The sequence below is a fragment of the Balearica regulorum genome, chromosome 3 (genome assembly GCF_011004875.1).
Source record: "Balearica regulorum gibbericeps isolate bBalReg1 chromosome 3, bBalReg1.pri, whole genome shotgun sequence".
Taxonomy (NCBI): domain Eukaryota; kingdom Metazoa; phylum Chordata; class Aves; order Gruiformes; family Gruidae; genus Balearica; species Balearica regulorum.
In genome coordinates, this window is record NC_046186.1 from 3780366 (window position 1) to 3798574 (window position 18209).

General features: G+C 48.0%; 2 protein-coding genes across 2 annotated transcripts; one reads left to right on the plus strand and one right to left on the minus strand.

Moving 5' to 3' along the window:
* Positions 1-11720: 11720 nt before the first annotated feature.
* Positions 11721-13025, minus strand: LOC142601237 (cygnin-like). The gene is made up of 2 exons (XM_075750028.1): positions 12968-13025; positions 11721-11854 (listed from the first exon to the last, which is right to left on the minus strand). Exons 1-2 carry the CDS (start codon positions 13023-13025, stop codon positions 11721-11723), a joined length of 192 nt encoding a protein of 63 aa, XP_075606143.1.
* A 4229-nt stretch (positions 13026-17254) lies between these two features.
* LOC142601238 (small basic protein 1-like) lies at positions 17255-17938 on the plus strand. Its single transcript, XM_075750029.1, has 2 exons — positions 17255-17312; positions 17808-17938. The coding sequence occupies exons 1-2, from the start codon at positions 17255-17257 to the stop codon at positions 17936-17938; spliced, it is 189 nt and encodes a 62-aa protein (XP_075606144.1).
* The last annotated feature ends 271 nt before the right edge of the window (positions 17939-18209 follow it).

An 18209-nucleotide genomic window follows, 5' to 3' on the forward strand; every position in this document is an offset into this window, starting at 1 on the left:
TAGCATAAGCCCTGCATGAATCCCCTTGATTTTAGGGCACAGAGTGTTGCTGGAATTCCCTGCTTTGTTTCTAGTGCTTTCAGTTCTGTATTGGGCCTTTTCTGTTATTATTTGCTGGATATTTAGAGCATGGTAAGATGTATTATTGTTTAGATTTTAGAGGCAGTATTTGCTTTCAATATGAGATAACAAAGCAGGGATGCAGCAGAGGGGCAGTGTTCTATATCATGCATCCTCTGGAGGCAAAATTTGGGTAACAGGTTAAAGTCATCAAGATGAAAAGTTCCCTTAGAAGAAAGTCCCAGCTATGACTACCTGGGCCAGATATTCCCAGCATCGGTCAGCTTGATCATCCTCCCATGCCATGAACTGTCAAACACGCTGCTTTAACTAACTACCTTTGGGGCACTCTCACTTTATTTGCATTTGAAGCTTTTGGGGGCTAGGCTAAAAGTTTCAACTTGGCCAGAGATGACAGGGGAGGCCGAGCAATGGAGATGTAGAGCTGCCAGGCTTGGGGTGGAAAATCTTGGAAGCAATGGATATTTTGACTCTGATTTGATTCGAGTTTTGTCAGGCTGATTAGATAGTGCTGTACACTCATGCATTGACAGATGTTAAACATTGTAGTTTTGGCTTGCTAGAAAAAGACCGCACGGAATCCTGGGGGAAGAGGCTTGCAATGGGATATCCCAGAGAGATGGGACAGGGTGGAAATGGGATGCAGGCTTGCAGAATTTCTTTGGCCGTGTCAAAGTGGAAGTGTTTAAGACCAGGTTGGATGAGGCTTTGGGCAACGTGGTCTAGTGGAGGGTGTCCCTGCCCATGGCAGGGGGGTTGGAACTAGATGGGCTTTAAGGTCCCTTCCAACCCAAACCATTCTATGATTCTATGATTCTGTGAAGCAGGCCATCTCCCTTTGTCCATGATGGGGCAAATTCTTCACTCCTTCATGCCCGTGGAAAGGAGCTGAGCAGACTGGATACCCAAAAGGGAAAGAAAACAGATGACGCAGCCGTAAGAAATGCTTTGCGGGGGGGCCATAGCAGTGGTCCCAGCAGGGAACCATTTATTCTCAGGGAGCTCACAAAGGGGCTTTGCCCAAGACATATTTAAGCAGCTTATGGCCATTAGACGAACATTTAATCTGCAGGAAAGTGGGCCACCACGCAGGCAGGTGCTCCGACACATTTAAGACCATGGAGCAGCTGGGCCTGTGAGAGAGAACGGTGGAGGGGACCCATAGGACGGGTTATCAGAGGAGTGTAGGACTGAGATTGCCAGTGTTGGACCTTACACCTCAGGGGTTGAGAGGGCAGATGTAGCAATTGCAAATGCCAAAAAAGTTGCTGTGGAAAGGTAAAAAGGAGACCCTAAAATCACCTAACAGCAGCAGGGACAGGCAGAGAGAGCCCCAAAACTAATGTACCAAGCCAAGTTGCACCTCTTCCACCTGCATCCTCTGTGTTGCTTGCAGGACCTGAGCCAGCCAGGTGGAAGGTAGCTTGAATATTGCTCTCCAGATGTGCACCTCCGTCCTTGCAGATGCAGCCACTGCTGAAGGGCATGAAGGGCCAGCAGAAAAGCTGCTAGATCATTTCCAGATCTGATCCTAGTTTGCCCTAAATAAAGATCTGGATCCGTCTGTGGGAGGCAAGAGCAGAGCAGGAATAACTTCAGTCGTTCATGGCTGCAACGCGTCCTCCGAGAAAAAGGCTTGAGCTGACATCTCTCAAATTTGCGAGCAGCATTTCCTAAGCAGGTGCCGTTATTTTGCAGTCATCCAAAAGATGGCAGCCTTCCCCAAATCTTCTTCCTCCCCAGCTGGCTGGATGCTCACCAGGAGATAACGTGTCTCACCTTGGCAACTGACACTGCAGCCAGCACGGCCCATGGGAGACGAGCTGGAAAGCTGCAGAGAGCTGTTAAAAGCCATGTCTATAGCCGTGCTTTTGGTATTTTGCTAGTGCTTGGAAAAGTGCTCATGCCTACCTCATCCTGGAAGAGGGATTTCGATTTCCTCTTGGTTGTACAAGAGCCAAGTTGCCTTTATACTGGCAGACCCAGAAGCTTGGGTTGCTCCTGTAGCGTTTCCTCACCATCCATGGTGCCTGGAGCAGGTCCTCTGGGAGGGGAAGGTTGGATTGGGAACCCAAGGAGGAAGAGGCTGTAGGAGCCAGGAATACACTGACTTGCATTCTCAGCTCTCTGTGTTCTCTGTTCCCAAATTGTTCTTCCCCACAGAACGACACAATAAGATGGTAGGATGAGCTCTACCACCTGGTGCCTTCATTGTGTGGCAGAGCACACCATGCTACCAGTCACAAAATACCAGTGTGTCCACTCACCAAATCCCCACCTCCCTTTCCAGAGCTTTCTTCTGCCTCAGTTTCCATTGCAGGAGCTCCTCAGGACTGGAAACAAGGTCTCTCACATGTCCCCATCCACTGCATCTCTGTTCTCCAGGCTTTGTCTTTGGAAGTAGAAGACTGGGAACACAAACATAAAATCCTTTATTGCCAAGCATCCCTTTTATCAGGTCACCCTTTCCTCCACATTATATTTGCAACCTATGGAAATCTACAGACAGACCCAAATACAAAACAACATCCTCAGCTCCATTTCCCCCACCTCTGTCTCTTTGAGTTCACCAATCCAAGAGAAATAAGTCATGCAGCATATTCCTGGCTCTGCTCCTGTGGCCTTGGACACACTGGAGATGGCTCTTCCAGTCAATTAATCAGTTCCAGTGTTGTCCCAAAAGTGGGATCCTTTACCCGGTGTGCAACACGCCGATACACACACAGAGCAGAGGTATTTTATTTATTTAATGTCTGCGCAGAGATGGCTGTGAGGTGGTAATTCCACCACACTAGCATCCTATGCACAGAATCTACAACATATTGATCTTGTTACAGGATTAGAAAAACCCGCCTAAATTTATGCTAATTGGTTAGCAATTACCACATCTTCTACTACTGGTCAAGCATATTTAAATTAGCACGCATGCTCCTTGAGGGTGTGTGGGGGGGTAATTTGCATACCCCTTTAATTGGGTGGGTGGTCAGTCACAAACCCCCCCAGCCACCTTTTCCTTCCCCAGTTCCCAACGATTTTTGTTGACTTGGGGCCTCTCTGGCAATCACCCAGCTCTGGGCACCTTCTGGGGCAGGATGTTTTCTTTTTATCAGTTTTTCTTCAAGGATACTCTTTAGCAAAACATGCTTTTGATCAGCCCTTCGGCTCTTCTTCAGAGGTATAGCCGTTAGCAAAGCAAGGCGGTGCATTGAACCCTGAATCAAACAGTGTCTAAGCACTAACTCAAACACATTTCCATCCATGTAAAGTGGAAAATTCTACTTTATGGATATCACCAGGGTTTGTTTTCTAGCCCTGAGGCCAACTGGCGCTACCTGGCCATGTCCAGACTATGTCTGGTGTGTGAGCAATCCCCCACCCCTCCGCCATCCCTGCCCCTCACTGGTGGGCAGCTCTGCTGTTGTCCTCCCCTGTCCTTGCAGCCCCCCTGCCAGACAGGAGATGTCTCTGCTGAGCAACCAGGGAGCCTTTCTCTCCTGCAGACAGGCAGCTGTGGTGGGCTTAAACTTTTGGAGGTAAGGATAACTTTTGGAAATAAAATCATTGGCTTTCTGCTGAGCTGGCTTTGGTGATGAAGATTGTAAATCTTCAGCTCTTTGTGACTTCTGCTGTCTTCTGCTCCCTGATTGTCCAGCACCCAGTGTAACGAGGGCACAGGGATGGGGACCATTTCAAGGAGCTCCCACAGTGATAAAAGCAATAACTGCAGCAACGATAATAATGAAAACCCTAGAAATAAGGACTGACTGTGGCTGGCTGCAGGACTCGGCCTGTGTGGTGGTCAGGACATGTGGGGAATCCTGCCAGGGTGCTTTGCAGCAACGCTGGGTGGGCTGGAAATTGCCTTTATGAGCATCCTTAGGTATTTCCAAACAGCAGAGTGAATGGGCACATCTCAGACAAGGAGGAAAATGCATCACTAATACCTGCATCCAAGTTAGACCTGTAACAGGCTCTGTTGAGCCCTGTCGATTCCAACCTCACTGAAAGATGAAATTGTCATTATCTGCAGCGTATTTTGTGTTTCCTCAAGGCATGTTGGAAGCAGGAACCAGCAAGCTGGGCAATACACAAGCAGCAGGCATCGCTCCCACTTCCAGTGCTCTAAGCAGATCTTCCTGCCCCTCCTGAAGTGTCTCGCTACAGCCCCAGGAATGCAGACGGGGAAGAAATGAGGGCACGAGCGAAATGGCAAGGTGATGGCAGTATTACTGATATTTTTCCATGGATATTTTTCCATAGAAAGAAAATAATTTCTTGAAATATATATCCCACAAGGTGAAATTTGTATTGATGGAGGACAGCTGCAGAAGGGAAAAGATTTGGGTTCGGCTGAAGTGTTTTTCTCACATATTTTGAGCTTTTAAATTCTTTCCCTTTGCTGTGCATTAAAACTGAGTAAAACCATAACTTACTTCCCCTCGAAGAGAGATGTGGGAGCCCTTTTCCCCTGCACTTAAGATAACTCACCTGTGCCTTATAGGAGGTGACACCAGAGTCCACAGCTGAGGACATTGATGGGAGTGAAGGGAAAAATTGACCTCACACATCTGCAGAAGGCAATACCCTGAGCCACAGTGAATTCCTTTCCAGGAAACCCACCCAATCTCCCTTTGAACTCAGGTGAAGTCTCAGCATCCACGGCACCTCGCAGCAGGCATTTCTAAGTGCCCCTCCTGGAGCCTTTACTAGCAAAGGAGAGAAAATCACGGTGACGAAGGGGAGCTAGGGTCAGCAATGCATGAAGCTGATTTGCATTGCTTTACACTTTGTCTTCCAAGAAAATGGTGAGCAAAGCAGCAGCCTGGATATTTCCTTCTCATCTCCCTTGTGTGCTCTGCTTCCCACTGCAGCGGTGGTGCACCTGGTCTCCAAACCAGAACATGGCACGCTACAGATTTTCTGGTTCACTAGCAAAACCCAAGAACTGAAAGAAAATTGACTTTGATCTAAAAAGAAATGAAGTTTTTGCCTTTTCGGTTTGTCCAAAAAAAAGAAAGAAGAAATGAGTCCTTTGAGATCAGGCAAAATGTTTTCCTTTCATGTCTGGGCATTTTAAATTCTTGTTTAAATAAAAGCACAGGACAAAAAGGGGAAGGCAAGAGGTTGTGAGGAGGACTTCATCCAGCACAGTCCCACAGCAGTGAGGGTGGATAATTCATGGGGAATGTGGGAGGAAGCCCTGCTGCTTTGATGTGGGAGGGAGAAGCTGAAAAACTCTGCAGAGGATGCCCAGGTTGTGCAGAAACAACCACGGATGTGCCTTGCGGGAGGCAGGTTCGAGCTGTTGCATTCCCTGGACATTCCTGTTGGATTTCTTCAGCAGGGTGAGATATAAATGAGTGTCAGGAAGTGCCTCAGGGTTGTTATTTTCCAAATGGACAACTTCTGGGGTTTAGGATGTATTCCCCTGACTATTCCTTTTATTTTCTAAGCTCTGCACTACACAGCATTGGGATCTTCGCTGCTATCTGTGGCTGCAGCTCTGCTCTCACCAGCGGGTTATGGATCGCTTTCACATTCACCAGATTTTTCTCCTTCATGTGGACCCAGTGATGCTAACAGATGCTGCCTTGGCCAAGAATGAGCAGTTGGAGGGCAAGTTCCCTGTGCTCGCTCCTTAGGAAGAGTCTCCTCGTGACTCAGCATGGATGCTATGGGCTACTTACCCCATCGTGCAAACTCGTTGAGAGAGTTACCATGTTTTGGAGAAAAGAGGGGCTAATGACACAAGACTGCTGAAGGAAAAAAACAAAGTCCATTTGGGGACAACATGTAATTACCGGTGGCAATTTGCAGATTCAGAAGCTGCAGCACAATTTTTAGGCTGCACTAGCCCTATCTAGGTCCAATCTGTTATCTCTGAGATGTGACAGATTGTGTCTTTCTTCTCCTGCTTAATTCTCCAGCTACTCAGGAGCTGTGTTTACAAAGTGCCTTTGCAGCACAGCACAGAGCTGCTCACAAAGCAATGTATTCGCCTTCTCATTCCTGTCCTGATCTTGCAACATTTAAGTCAGTGAGAGCTTTGCTCATGAAATATTGACTCCAGGATCAAGGACCTATTACAGTCCAAACCGAAGACTTTAGCAAGAATTTGCTGCTCTTGTTTTGAGCAAGTAGGCTACAGACAAGCAGTGGCGGAAGAATGGGAGGAAACATCAACATCATGGGACACAAATGCTTTAGAGTATTGGTTCTTAATGCATTGGCAGTGCAGGGAGGTGAGGGTTGGAGCTAGGTCATCCCAGATACCTGTAAAGTTACTCACATGTTGAAGACATCTTCTGAAGAAGTCTGAAAGGGCTTTGGGAACAGAAACCATCACCTTCATAGGATTATGTCTGGGCTGCTGGTTCAGATTGTCCAGACCAGAAGAAGAGATAATGAAAACCTGTGTAGGGGTCTCTGATCCTACAAGGCAAAGACAGTGTTTGCAGTGTGCTGCACAACTTGGTGATCATAGCTTTCAGCTGGTGCTGGCTAACTTCTCAGAGAATAAGGCTCCATGGTTTTGTGGGACCTGCTGGGATCTGCTGGCTGGTACCACAAATCGAGCAGTGCATGAGTCCAAGATTAGAGGACACAACTCAGAGCTATCCATGTGGACATGTTTGGTGGTGGATGTAATGAACATGCAAAGCCTTGCTGATGGTCATTGATGATAGATCATCTCAGTCCAAGTGTGGGGTCTCTGGAGGACAGTGACGGGGCATACAGTGGATTTTTCTCTGATACCACCCCACCACCTCTGCTCCTGCACATCACTGCAGGATTTGAACCACACAAAGGTGCAACTTCACATGAACAGACTAGTAAGAAACTCACTTGTGACTCCTGTTGTAATGAGGCTGGTATGAGAAAGTGCAGTATCTGCATTTGACCTTGTCATCTCTATAAACATGGACTTATTTGGCAATATTTACCAGATCTTTCCTGATCCTCTGCAAATGACCTTTTGGAAGACAATGAACCAGACAGCAAACTTCAGGGTGAGAACTGGTCTTTTTTAATGAGGAGCAAATGCCATTTCCATCAAACCAGAAGAAACTAATGCAAACATCATTGTTTCCTTCCTCCTCTCAGCACTGCAAGTCTCTGCTTTACTTCTTTTTCCTGTGTGTCAGGCAGCAGTGCATCCTCCTGCAGTCTTCAGTACGCTCCTCCTTCTCTCCTTTAGCACATGTCCTGGAACAATACCCACTGCAGCTCTTTTTTGACTGACTTTTGCCTAAAGAAAGAAAGAAAGAAAGGAAAGAAAGAAAGAACCCGACATCTGCATTGGCTAATTCATCATGGTCAACAACACAGAAATCCCAGCACCACACAATAAACTCTCTCCTTAAAATAAAGTGTCCACATCCACACTGATACTTGGGCATGGACCCTGGCCACTGTCAGCCCCTGTCTCAGGAATGGTTTGAGACCATGTTATGTGACCAAGAGCAAAACTGAGCCAGTGCTGGCAATTAAATGGTGTGGAAACTTAGTTCAAACGTCAAGCTGAGACCTCAGTCCTGGCACTGCTGAATTTATCAGTATAGTCATATCCTGGTTATTTAGCTTCAGATGAGCTGAACTGCTCTGGCTTTATCGACTAGTGTCCAATGACCGTGACGGGACCCAGTTCACATGGAGACCTCCAGATGGTGGTTGTCTACATCTAGGACGGTGTGATTCTGGAGCTGAACTCCACTCCAAAAGTCTCGTGAGCCAAACCCAACCAAAATCTCTATACAAGACTTACCACCCACACCTACTTTCCTGGAAAAGTCTTTTTTTAACCTTAATTCCTTTATGGTTCACTATTATCTCTCACATAATTTTCTGCCTTACCTGGGGTGGCCATCAAGGCCATTAGAAAAACAGCAAACACAACATAGATGATCCTCATGACTGAATATCCACCAGGATCACAGCAGGTCTGGGATGCAGCCTTGCAGAGGGAACTTGAATCAGTTGCTACGAATAAGGCTGGAGATCCTGGTATTTATAGACATTTCTTGACAGACAGGACAGTGTTAAGGAGGAACGTGACTTCGTTGTTGTTCAAGGACACATTGTTTGCTGCTTAGCGGGATATTATGTCACTCCAACCCAGTGGCCATCTGACAATGAGACGTCCACTCTGTGCCCGTTCATCACTGGCTGTTTGAAGGCATCTCATGTGGCCTGTACAGTCATGTCTCCCTTGGGAGCTGACATCCTCTCAATCTGGCTGCCAAAGTTTTTAGCACAGTCAATTGGGACTATCAGTCCCCGGTCAGGGGGCTTGGTGTTGGTTTGTAGGAATGGTTGTGGTGGGCAGTGTTACAGCAACAAGTCTGAGACCCCTTCTTCTTCCCTTGCAAAACAGAGACCTAAGAGGACTGGTACTACACTGGCCAATGCCATTGTATGCATTCCCAGCTTTGTGTCAAGACCTAGACTCTCTACAAGAATCCAAAGTGCTGTAGCAGTGGACATGCAAGTTGTCATAAAGTTGAAATGACTTTCCTGCAAAAAAGACCCTCTGGCTGTCTGAAGGTGAGGTCACCAGTCTAAGCTAATCACTGGGGCTCAATTCAGTTGCCTGAACACAGACAACACCTTTTGAGACCTCCTGAAATTTCCCAAGTTTCTCCTACTCTCCTACATTAACCATGTCCAAGAGATTTGAAAGCCACTTTCTGCAGATAGCATAAATAGCAACTCATTTCTAGTCTCTGAGTGTTGGACTTTGTAAACATAAATGAATAGAATATAGCAAAATGCTAAGTACAGAGATTACCAAAGCAGAGTGTCAAGTAGCTTATGCCTCTATTGACCACCTGAAGTATCCTTCACCACAAGATGGGAAGAAGTCCTAGCATTTATATTTATATCAGATTGTGATTGATGTGTTTCTTCCCTTATTTCCTTCTCCTTTGTGGAGAAGTACATCCAGTCCAAGCAGAGACCGAACCCAAGCAGAGACACTGTAGGTTGTGTTCCTTGGCAATGAGTGAATGTTTGAGACTGAACAAGATTGGCACTGCATTATACTATTTCCTCCAGAACTGCCTGAGAGCAGGCTGGGGCTATCTGCCCTGGAGAGCAAAAATTGCAGAAGCACTCGCTCCAAGTCTATCCACTCTGAGTGAGATCAATTCAGAGATGAATACACCTATATATTGATTTCTCATGTGGGTGTCTCCTTTTGTTCTGGATGTCTACACTCCTTTGATAGTCAATGGAGATCTACTCAATATAATCCACGGAGCTGGGAGAGTCACTCAGCTTACTGGCCTGGAGGTTTTTATTTAGGGTGAGTTGAACCTGCTCTGACTTTCTCAACATTATTGACTGGACTGACTATTCCCATTGACTTAGACATCTAGATGCATATTTGAGATGTCCCACTTGGTCTCCAGCTGTGTCCCTAAGAGAGTAATGGTCTCCTGTAGCTCCCATGTTATACCTGCCAGCCACACAGAGATGTCCCAGGCACTCATTGGTGCCTCAGATGGCACTAGACATCTTTATTTACGTAACTCAATCAACCACTAGCATGTTTGTAGATCCTTCTATGTAAATGCTTCAGTTTAGCTCTTCCTAATCTCCATTTTAATCTCACCCAGAGAGTGCCAGGTGGACAAAGACATGAAGTGACTGGGAACAAGGGGGTCCCTTCCACTCCATCCTTCACACCCAACTTGGACAGCACAGCTCTAAGATGCTGAGCAGATCACAGTCCCTGCGGATTTGCAGTTGTTCTCTCTTTCTGTACTGAGTGTGTCCATTGCATTGCAAGGTAAGAAAGCAGGGGACAAGCAGAAGAAGAGGATAGCACAGAAGGATTAAACTGCCCCAAATTTTCCCAGTGCACTCCTCTAGCTGTCCTCTCTCTAGAAGGACAAGGATCACTCAGATCTGAAGGAAGCTGCGACCCCGTGGGAAGCCTGTGCTGGAGCAAGCTCCTGGCAGGACCTGTGGCCCCGTGGAGAGAGGAGCCCACGCCAGAGCAGGTTTGCTGGCAGGACTTGTGACCCCGTGGGGGACCCACGCTGGAGCAGTTTGCTCCTGAAGGTCTGCACCCCATAGGAGGGACCCACGCTGGAGCAGTTGGTGAAGAACTGCAGCCCGTGGGAAGGACTCACGTTGGAGAAGGTCATGAAGGGAATGGTCCCTCCCCTGTCTGCTGTGGGAGGGACCCCAGGCTGGAGCAGGGGAGGAGTGTGAGGAGTCCTCCCCTGAGGAGGAAGGAGCGGCAGAGACACCGTGTGATGAACTGACCACAACCCCCATTTCCCGTCCCCCTGTGCTGCTGGGTGGAGGAGGGAGAGAATTTGGGAGTGGAGATAAGCCCAGGAAGAAGGAAGCAGGAGGGAGGGAGGTATTTTAAGATTTTATTTCCCTTCTCACTATCCTACCCTGACTTTGATTAGTAATAAATCAAACTGATTTCCCCAAGACAGTCTGTTTTGCCCATGACGATACTTGGTGAGTGATCTCCCTGTCCTTATCTTGACCCACAAGCCTGTCATCATATTTTCTCCCCCTGCCCGGTTGAGGAGGGGAGTGACAGAGTGGCTTTGGGGGGCACCTGGAGTCCAGCCAAGGTCAACCCACCACAGACTCTTATTCTCTGCTTATGTCTACATACCCATGCTATACCTGTACCTTCACACCTAAAGCTGTGTGGTAGAAAGAATTAGTTTTCTTACTGAGAAGCCTCAAAACTGCGTTGTTTCTCCTAGACTGGTGTGAAAGTAGGAAACTGCTACTCCAATGGTGAGAGCCTCTAAACAGTTTGTCTATGCAGAGGTACATGACTGCTCCTGCTACAGAGCTTCCACACACCTTTGATCACCTTCATGGCTCTTCTCCATATGTTTGTCTGCTCCATCACACCCGGTTTGAGCCAGGGAGAGCAGAAACCAAACCCTAAGTACAGTATTGACCTGCAGATGAGAGAGATGCACTGACTGAGCAGTCTTGGGACTTTGGCATAAAGAGGACATAAAATCCATTGCATGAGGTCTGTGAGGACCTATGGGCTTCTCTGTTGCCCACCTCTGGGGATTTGCTGAAATTTTCATGGAAAGAGGGCTGTCATGCTTAGAAGAGACATTGCTCAGCTACTCACATTTTTTAAGACATCTGCAGGTAACCTGTAGCCTGAAAAGGCAGTAAGGAACTGAAAGATTCTCTCTTGTCTCCAGAAGGGTGTGTTCAGGGCCATAGAGAAGGTGACAGGGAAAATGATACCTTCTTCCCAAACCCCTACCCCATAAGACCACTGGTTGCTTTGCAGCTTGTTGTCAGTGGATGTTCAGGCTTTTTTTGGTGCTGATGAGCCTTTGGGCTGGGCTTGGAGAACCTGTTTTAATGTTTTATGTGGGATCATGGGGACACGAGTAATCACACCACACACACCAGAGTTACATCTCCTTTTTTTTTCTCTTTTTAATTAGTTAGAGGAGGGGATGACAATTTTTTTTATTTTTCTCTTTTTAATTATTTAGAGGAGGAGGGTGACTTTTTTTAAAATTTTTTCTCTTTTTAATTATTGATAGGAGGAGACGACAATTGGGATAGACAGCTGAGAAGCTGCTCCCAAAGCCACCACGGTGCCTCCTCTTCCCCAGGTGCTTCAGCTCCTATTTCCCCTTCCAGCCGGGCGGGATGCAGCAGTAGTACTTGCAGTCGGAGGAGAAGGACCACACGTCCGCCTTGGTGCACTTGCTGGAGCAGTACCCCACCTTGGGGCAGTGCTTCCTTATCTGCCCGTAGCCTGCAAGGGGGAGACAGGGGGAGAGCGGCTGGGTCAGGAGAGGAGCCTCTGTGCCCCATTGCCATGCCCTCCCATCACCCCCAGGTCTACGTGTGGCAGCGGTCAGGAGGACGAGACCCTGCTCCTGGGGACGTCCTGCTCCAGTCTCCCACGTGTCCACCACTCCTGCCCAAGCCCAGCCCCAAAGCAGGAAGGGACCTTGAAGAGCACAAGCCTGAGAAACTTCTTGTGCATCCTTCTCCCCCCTGGCTGGTGACTACAGGGCCAGCTGATGCCACAGGTGCACTTTGAGAAAGAGGTGCTCCCAAGGAGAGCACATTCATCCCCTTTAGGAGAGACAGCCCAAAAGCAAAGTTCACAAAGATGCTCATCTGTGCAAGCTCATAAAGATGTGTCCTGAGAGCAAAACAACAAAAGCCACATCAAGCTTATTTCAAAAACTTAGCTGTCCACTCAGGCCTCTGTACTTCTATCATGTTTTTACAAATCACCCTCTTAGAAATGGCTGAAAGGATGCTGCAAATGTCTTGAAACTGGCCCCACAGCAGGCTTGAACTAAATATTCACCATGGTGGTTAAAAGTGTGCCAAGTGGAAGACTTGGCCCAGGTGAGTGAGAATTGAAGGGGGTTTCTAATGCCTGTTTGGGAGATCTTGACCCAGAATCCCCTTTTGACTCCTGTAGAGGGACCAGAAAGCCTTAGAGTCTCAGAAACAGGCATTAGCAGCAATAGCTACGTCATATCACTAAACCAAATGTACCCATGACTGAGCCTTGACAGCGAAATTGAGTTGCACAGAAGAGTCACCTCTGGTACTATGAAACTCTCGGAGTCCCCAAGAGAGGTAACCACATCCAGACTCTTGTTCGGCAATTGTCTGGCCTGGGCTCGCTCCCAAACTGGATACTGGAGCTTTCACCTCAGTTATTCCTACACAAATCTCCCCGAGGTAATCCTTATTTCATTGTCCCTTGAAAAAAAGCCAGGGAGATACCTGGCCAGGTTATAGCAGTCACCTCGGATGGTAAAAACTTTCTTTTCAAGAGCTAATGTTACTTTAAAAGAATTCCAAGTAGATTCAGCTAGTATCAGTTCATCTCTCTCTGTCTTACCTGGGGTGGCCAGGGAGAACAGCAGGAAGACAGCAAAGACAAGGTAGAGGAACCTCATGGCTGGAGTTGAGCTGGGATCTCAGCAAGGCTGAAGAGGAGAGCTGGAGAGAGCTCGAAGGGAGGAGGTGGTGTACAGGGATGCTGCGGCTGCTGGTTTTTATAGAGTGTTTCCCTGCAGAGCAGGGGATGCTGGGGAGACACGGGAATTCATCCAAGTCATGCTGTCTATTGCTTGATGTGCAGCTGTGGCACGAGCACCAGAACTTCCCATGTGCACCCAAGTGTGCCAGCAGCAACCTCCTTCCCCCAGATGTGGTTACCCAATATCAGATACGATATCAGCACACTGGCTTTGATGAGAGCACAAATGAATAGGGGCCGTCAATAGCAGAGTTGTTAGGACTGGGGTGGTGGGTCAGAGGGACCTGGTGGAGATCTGCAGGTATAATGATGAGGGGAGAACAAGATCAGTATCACACGGTTACAGGCCTTTCCCAACCTCTGGCAGAGATGCAACTGCATGCAGTAGGGCTCAATTGTGGCCACAACACACTGATAAATCTCCCTCCATCGTCCAGATTAATCATCATGTGGGGCTGTTGGCTTGGAAAGGACCCCATCTCCACTTGTGAAGGGAACCATGTCTGCAAAATCTGATAAATATAGCGAACATCATGTTCAATGTAGTCTCTTTTGTTGTCCTCTCCCACCCTCTGATGGATGGGCAGGAGCACTGGGGCTGAGAGCTCCCAGGAACCTGGATGAGCCAACCACTTGCAGACACTTTGATCATCACCTCTTCCTCACAAACCCTCCAGACATACCTGGGGTTTCAAACACGAGCAGAGCTCTGCAAAGGAGCTTTTCCAACCCCGGTTCACAGGGCTGTTTAATAGCTTTATAAACAGCCAGAAAAAAAGAGGTGACTGGTGAAGGGACAGAAGCTGCTGCTGCTGCAAAATCACTGAATACCATCAAACCTAACCCTGCAAAGGGCAGCAGACAGATCTTACAACACTGAATAGCAGGGTAGCAAAATGTCAAATGCTGAATCAGTGTCAGTTAGTTTAAGGTTATGAATTTGAAAAAAATATATCATCTGTGTACAAATGATGGGTCTGAATTACCTAAAGCTGGTTAGGAAGGAGGTTTGGGAGTCCTTGAAGAGAGTGCTCTGAAAACAGCAGATAAGGACCAAAAACTGGAAAATTGTACATTAAGAAAATTTAAGAAAGTTACTAAGATAAAAGAAAACATTGCTTCCCTGTGGGGTCTGTGGGGTAGCACACTGTGGTGTGTGCACTGCTTATCTCCCCATCCCTGATGGCCTACAGTAGGGCAAAAAGAGGTTAAAAGAAAGGTGTGCAGAACCAGGGACTCATTTTCATAAAATTAAGTATACTGGCACTCATCAGCTGAGGGAAGAAACAATTATTGGAGGTGTATCACACAGCTGTAAAAATTTTGGAGGCCGAAGGAAGACAGAACGATGGTTATTCAATTTTCATAACCCAAGAAATAAGTGGGATGCAATGGTAAGTCATGCATTTATCAAAAAAGTAACCAAAAAAGTCCTCTTTCACAATGAGCATAGCTGAAAGGTGGAACTTGTTCAAGAAGTTCAAGAAGTCAAAATATGTTGAAAGGACAAATGTATTGAAAAAGCAATTTATAAATTAATAAAGCAGGTAAAAATGAAAAAAATTGATATAGAACCTTCTTGAGGAAGTCACTAAACTTCCTGTTGCTGGAGGGTGGGGAGTTTTACTGAGTGAAAACACATGTTCTTGGACTCCTTCCCAGGAACTTGCTTCTGCCCGAATCAGGCTCTCGTCTCTGACTCAGCTCAGCCTTACGTTCCTCTCTGTGATCTTATTTGAGTACAGAAACTGAGTAAAAGGGTGAGGGGATGGCACACCTCATCACGTCAGCACCACTGTTTCTAACTGTCATTCTCAGAACTTTGCCCATTTTTCCTTTAAGACCTTCAGCGGTGGTGTTTCGACACTCCCCCTATTCAATCCTTTCTGCTGTACAGCCCTGTTGTTACAAACGCTTTCCTATATCTCAGGTGAGGACCTCTTGCTGCGCCTGGAGCCACTGACTTCTCATCCTGGCCACCAAGACCAGACCATACTTTTCCAGTGTATTACCTTTTCTGGATTTGAGGACTGTCACATTTTCCATGTCTTCTCTTTCCTGATCGTCATTATCCACTATCCCACTTGCTTCAGTCTTTTCTTGCAGGTCATATCTTCTTGACCTCCTGTCATTTTCTAAGCTCCCTTCAGCCCTTTCACTGCTTTCCTGAAGCACAGTGTACGTAACTGGATGGATGCACTTTCCAAGGGGTGTGCAGTACAGTGGGTACGTGCTGTGTTTTACAAACTTAGCTTTTGTTTATACTTGTAGGACAATTGGTGCTGGCTTCCCAACACCATGACATTGCTCATTGGTGCCTACCTATGATCTACTGCAATCCAAATTGTCCCTGCAGAACTGCCATACAGCCAGAAACTCCTTGTTCTGTATTCTCCAGCTAATTATTCTTGTCTGTATAGACAAGGTAGCTTTCCCTATTACTTAATTATATTTTTTTCATTATCTTTTCAGCATGAGAAGATTCACTGGAATGCTAATCCTGTCCTCTAATGCTTTGAAGTCCATTTCAACTATTATTTGTGAATTTAGTAAGCCCACTCTCTAGACAGCCATGAAAACTATTAGGCAGGAAAGCCCTGGACTCACAACAGATTTCTGATCAGATGTGGTGTGGCAATTCATTACCTTAGCTTCACTTACATATTCGCCTACATCCTTTTTAATCAGTATCATAGTCCTTTTTGAAAGATTTCAGGCAAAATACCCAAATAAATCTCAGGCCAAATGAATGTGATGAAAATCAGGCCAAGTGCAAGGTCCTGCACATGGGTCAGGGCAATCCCAAGCACAGCTCCAGGCTGGGAGGGGAATGGATGAAGAGCAGCCCTGAGGAGAAGGACTTGGGCTGTTGGGGGACGAGAAGCTCACCATGAGCCGGCAATGTGTGCTGGCAGCCCAGAAAGCCACCCGTGTCCTGGGCTGTGTGTCCAGCAGCGTGAGCAGCAGGTCGAGGGAGGGGATCCTGCCCCTCTGCTCCGCTCTGCTGAGACCCCCCTGCAGTGCTGCGTCCAGCTCGGGGGTCCCCAGCACAAGAAGGACATGGAGCTGTTGGAGCCAGGCCAGAGGAGGCCACGGAGATGCTGCGAGGGCTGGAGCACCTCTGCTCTGGAGACCTCAGGCTGAGAGAGTTGGGCTGGTTCAGCCTGGAGAGAGAGAGAGAAGGCTGCAGCGAGACCTTATTGCAGCTTTTCAGTACTTAAAAAAGGCTTATAAGAAAGATGAGGACAGACTTATTAGTAGGGCCTGTAGTGATAGGACAAGGGGTAATGGTTTTAGACCAAAGGAGGGGAGATTCAGAGTAGATGTAAGGAGGACATTTTTTTACAATGATGGTGGTGAAACACTGGCACAGGTTGCCCAGAGAGGTGGTGGATGCCCCATCCCTGGAAACATTCAAGGTCAGGTTGGATGGGGCTCTGAGCAGCCTGATGTAGCTGAAGTTGTCCCTGCTCATTGCTGGGGTTTGGACTAGATGAGCTTTAAAGGTCTCTTCCAACCCAAACCATTCTGTGATTCTGTGGTTCTATGAAAATGTTGTAGAGTGTGCACGTTTGGGGGAGACCCTTGAGGAACCTCACAGCCGGTGCACTGCTCAGGGATGGATGCACCCTGAAAACTATTCCCCATGAGGGATCTGATGCCCCAGTATTGTCCATTGTGTCCGTGCCTTGCAGACAGTGTCCAGAGCTTATCAGAACGGCACCCAGACTTAATTCCTGCTCCTCTGGGGAGCCGCTCCGCTGTCGGCAGCCCCGGCTGGCGCTGGGTCAAGCAGAGCCGTGCCCGGCGGCTCCGCGTGTGCAGCCGGATCTGGGGGAGGGAGAATTGCCCCCGCGTGTCCGGGTTGGTGAAAGTGGCCAGCGAGTGGTGAGGAGAAGCCCACTGGAGCATGGACCTGGCTGCCAGGTGCCTTTGTGAGTGGCACCAGCGGGTCGGGGTGACATTGCACACGCCGGCAAGCAAACAATGCCTCTTTGGAGATGGGTTTGCTCAAGTTTCTCCTCCTGCCGTGCTGCTCGTGGCAGGAGTCCCTCTATAAAACCCAGGACCTCCACAGTCCTCCACTGTGGCCATCTCAGACCTACTTTGCTCCCGGTGTGCTGAGATTTCCGCTGACCTCCAGGCATGAGGGTGCTCTGTGCAGTCTTTGCTGTGCTCCTGCTTTTCTCCTTGGCCACCCCAGGTAAGACAGCAACACATGGAGGGGGCAGAAAGCAGGGCTGATCCCAGAGACTGGGAGTACAGGTGCCTTTCCCTTCCCCAGCCTTTGTGCCTTGGGGTGGAGGGAGGTGGTTCATCTCACCCAGCTTTGGCAGTGGAGATAAGCTACCCGCAGCTGGCTCTGGCTGATGATTTACCCAACCTAGTTCACACAACTGATCCGGGATGATATGAATGCTGCACTGCAAATGCCGCTCCCTCATGCTCATGCAAAGGGATCTTGCCAGCAAGGTGCAGTACTGACAAATGTGGAGAGATGGTCTTTAAAAGTCCAGCGTTCCTCCAGCTCAATGGGGACAGAAAGCATGGGTCCCATCCGAGGTGGGTTTAAACGCAAAGGTGCTCTATGCATCAATACCACGCTGGAGCTAGCAAGGAGATAACTTTTCGGGCCCTGCTCTCCTATGGTGTCTGACATTTTCTCTTATAACCTGCCTCTTTCTCCCTCCCATCGCAGGGTACGGGCAGCCTAAGGGCACTTGTGGTGGGTACTGTTCCCACCTGTGTGCCAAAAGGGACGAGTGGACTTTCAGCCAGTCCTGCGGGAAGATGTACTGCTGCATCCCCCCACCCAAAAAGGGAAAATGATTGTGAAAGAGTCCAGCCGTGGAGGAAGAGCAGCACTCGCAGTGAGGCTCCCAGCGCTGTATTCATGGGGTGACAGAGATGGTGTTCACTGTTTGAAGTAAAGATGGGCAGATATGATTTCTGTGTGCTGTGTGGTTCATTCAGCTCCCGGGAGGGCAGTGCCAGGAGAGGTTCTGCAGCCAGACCTCCCTGGGCTGTGATCATAACACACCTCCGACAGCCTCAAACACTTCTGACAGCCCCAGACCCGTGACACCAAAGTGACACACTA

Coding starts and splice junctions, on each gene's coding strand:
- LOC142601237 (XM_075750028.1), bottom strand. CDS start 13,025: ATGAGGTTCCTCTACCTTGTCTTTGCTGTCTTCCTGCTGTTCTCCCTG. Junction 11,855..12,967: donor GTTCTCCCTGGCCACCCCAG/GTAAGACAGAGA, acceptor TCCCCCTTGCAG/GCTACGGGCAGATAAGGAAG.
- LOC142601238 (XM_075750029.1), top strand. CDS start 17,255: ATGAGGGTGCTCTGTGCAGTCTTTGCTGTGCTCCTGCTTTTCTCCTTG. Junction 17,313..17,807: donor TTTCTCCTTGGCCACCCCAG/GTAAGACAGCAA, acceptor CTCCCATCGCAG/GGTACGGGCAGCCTAAGGGC.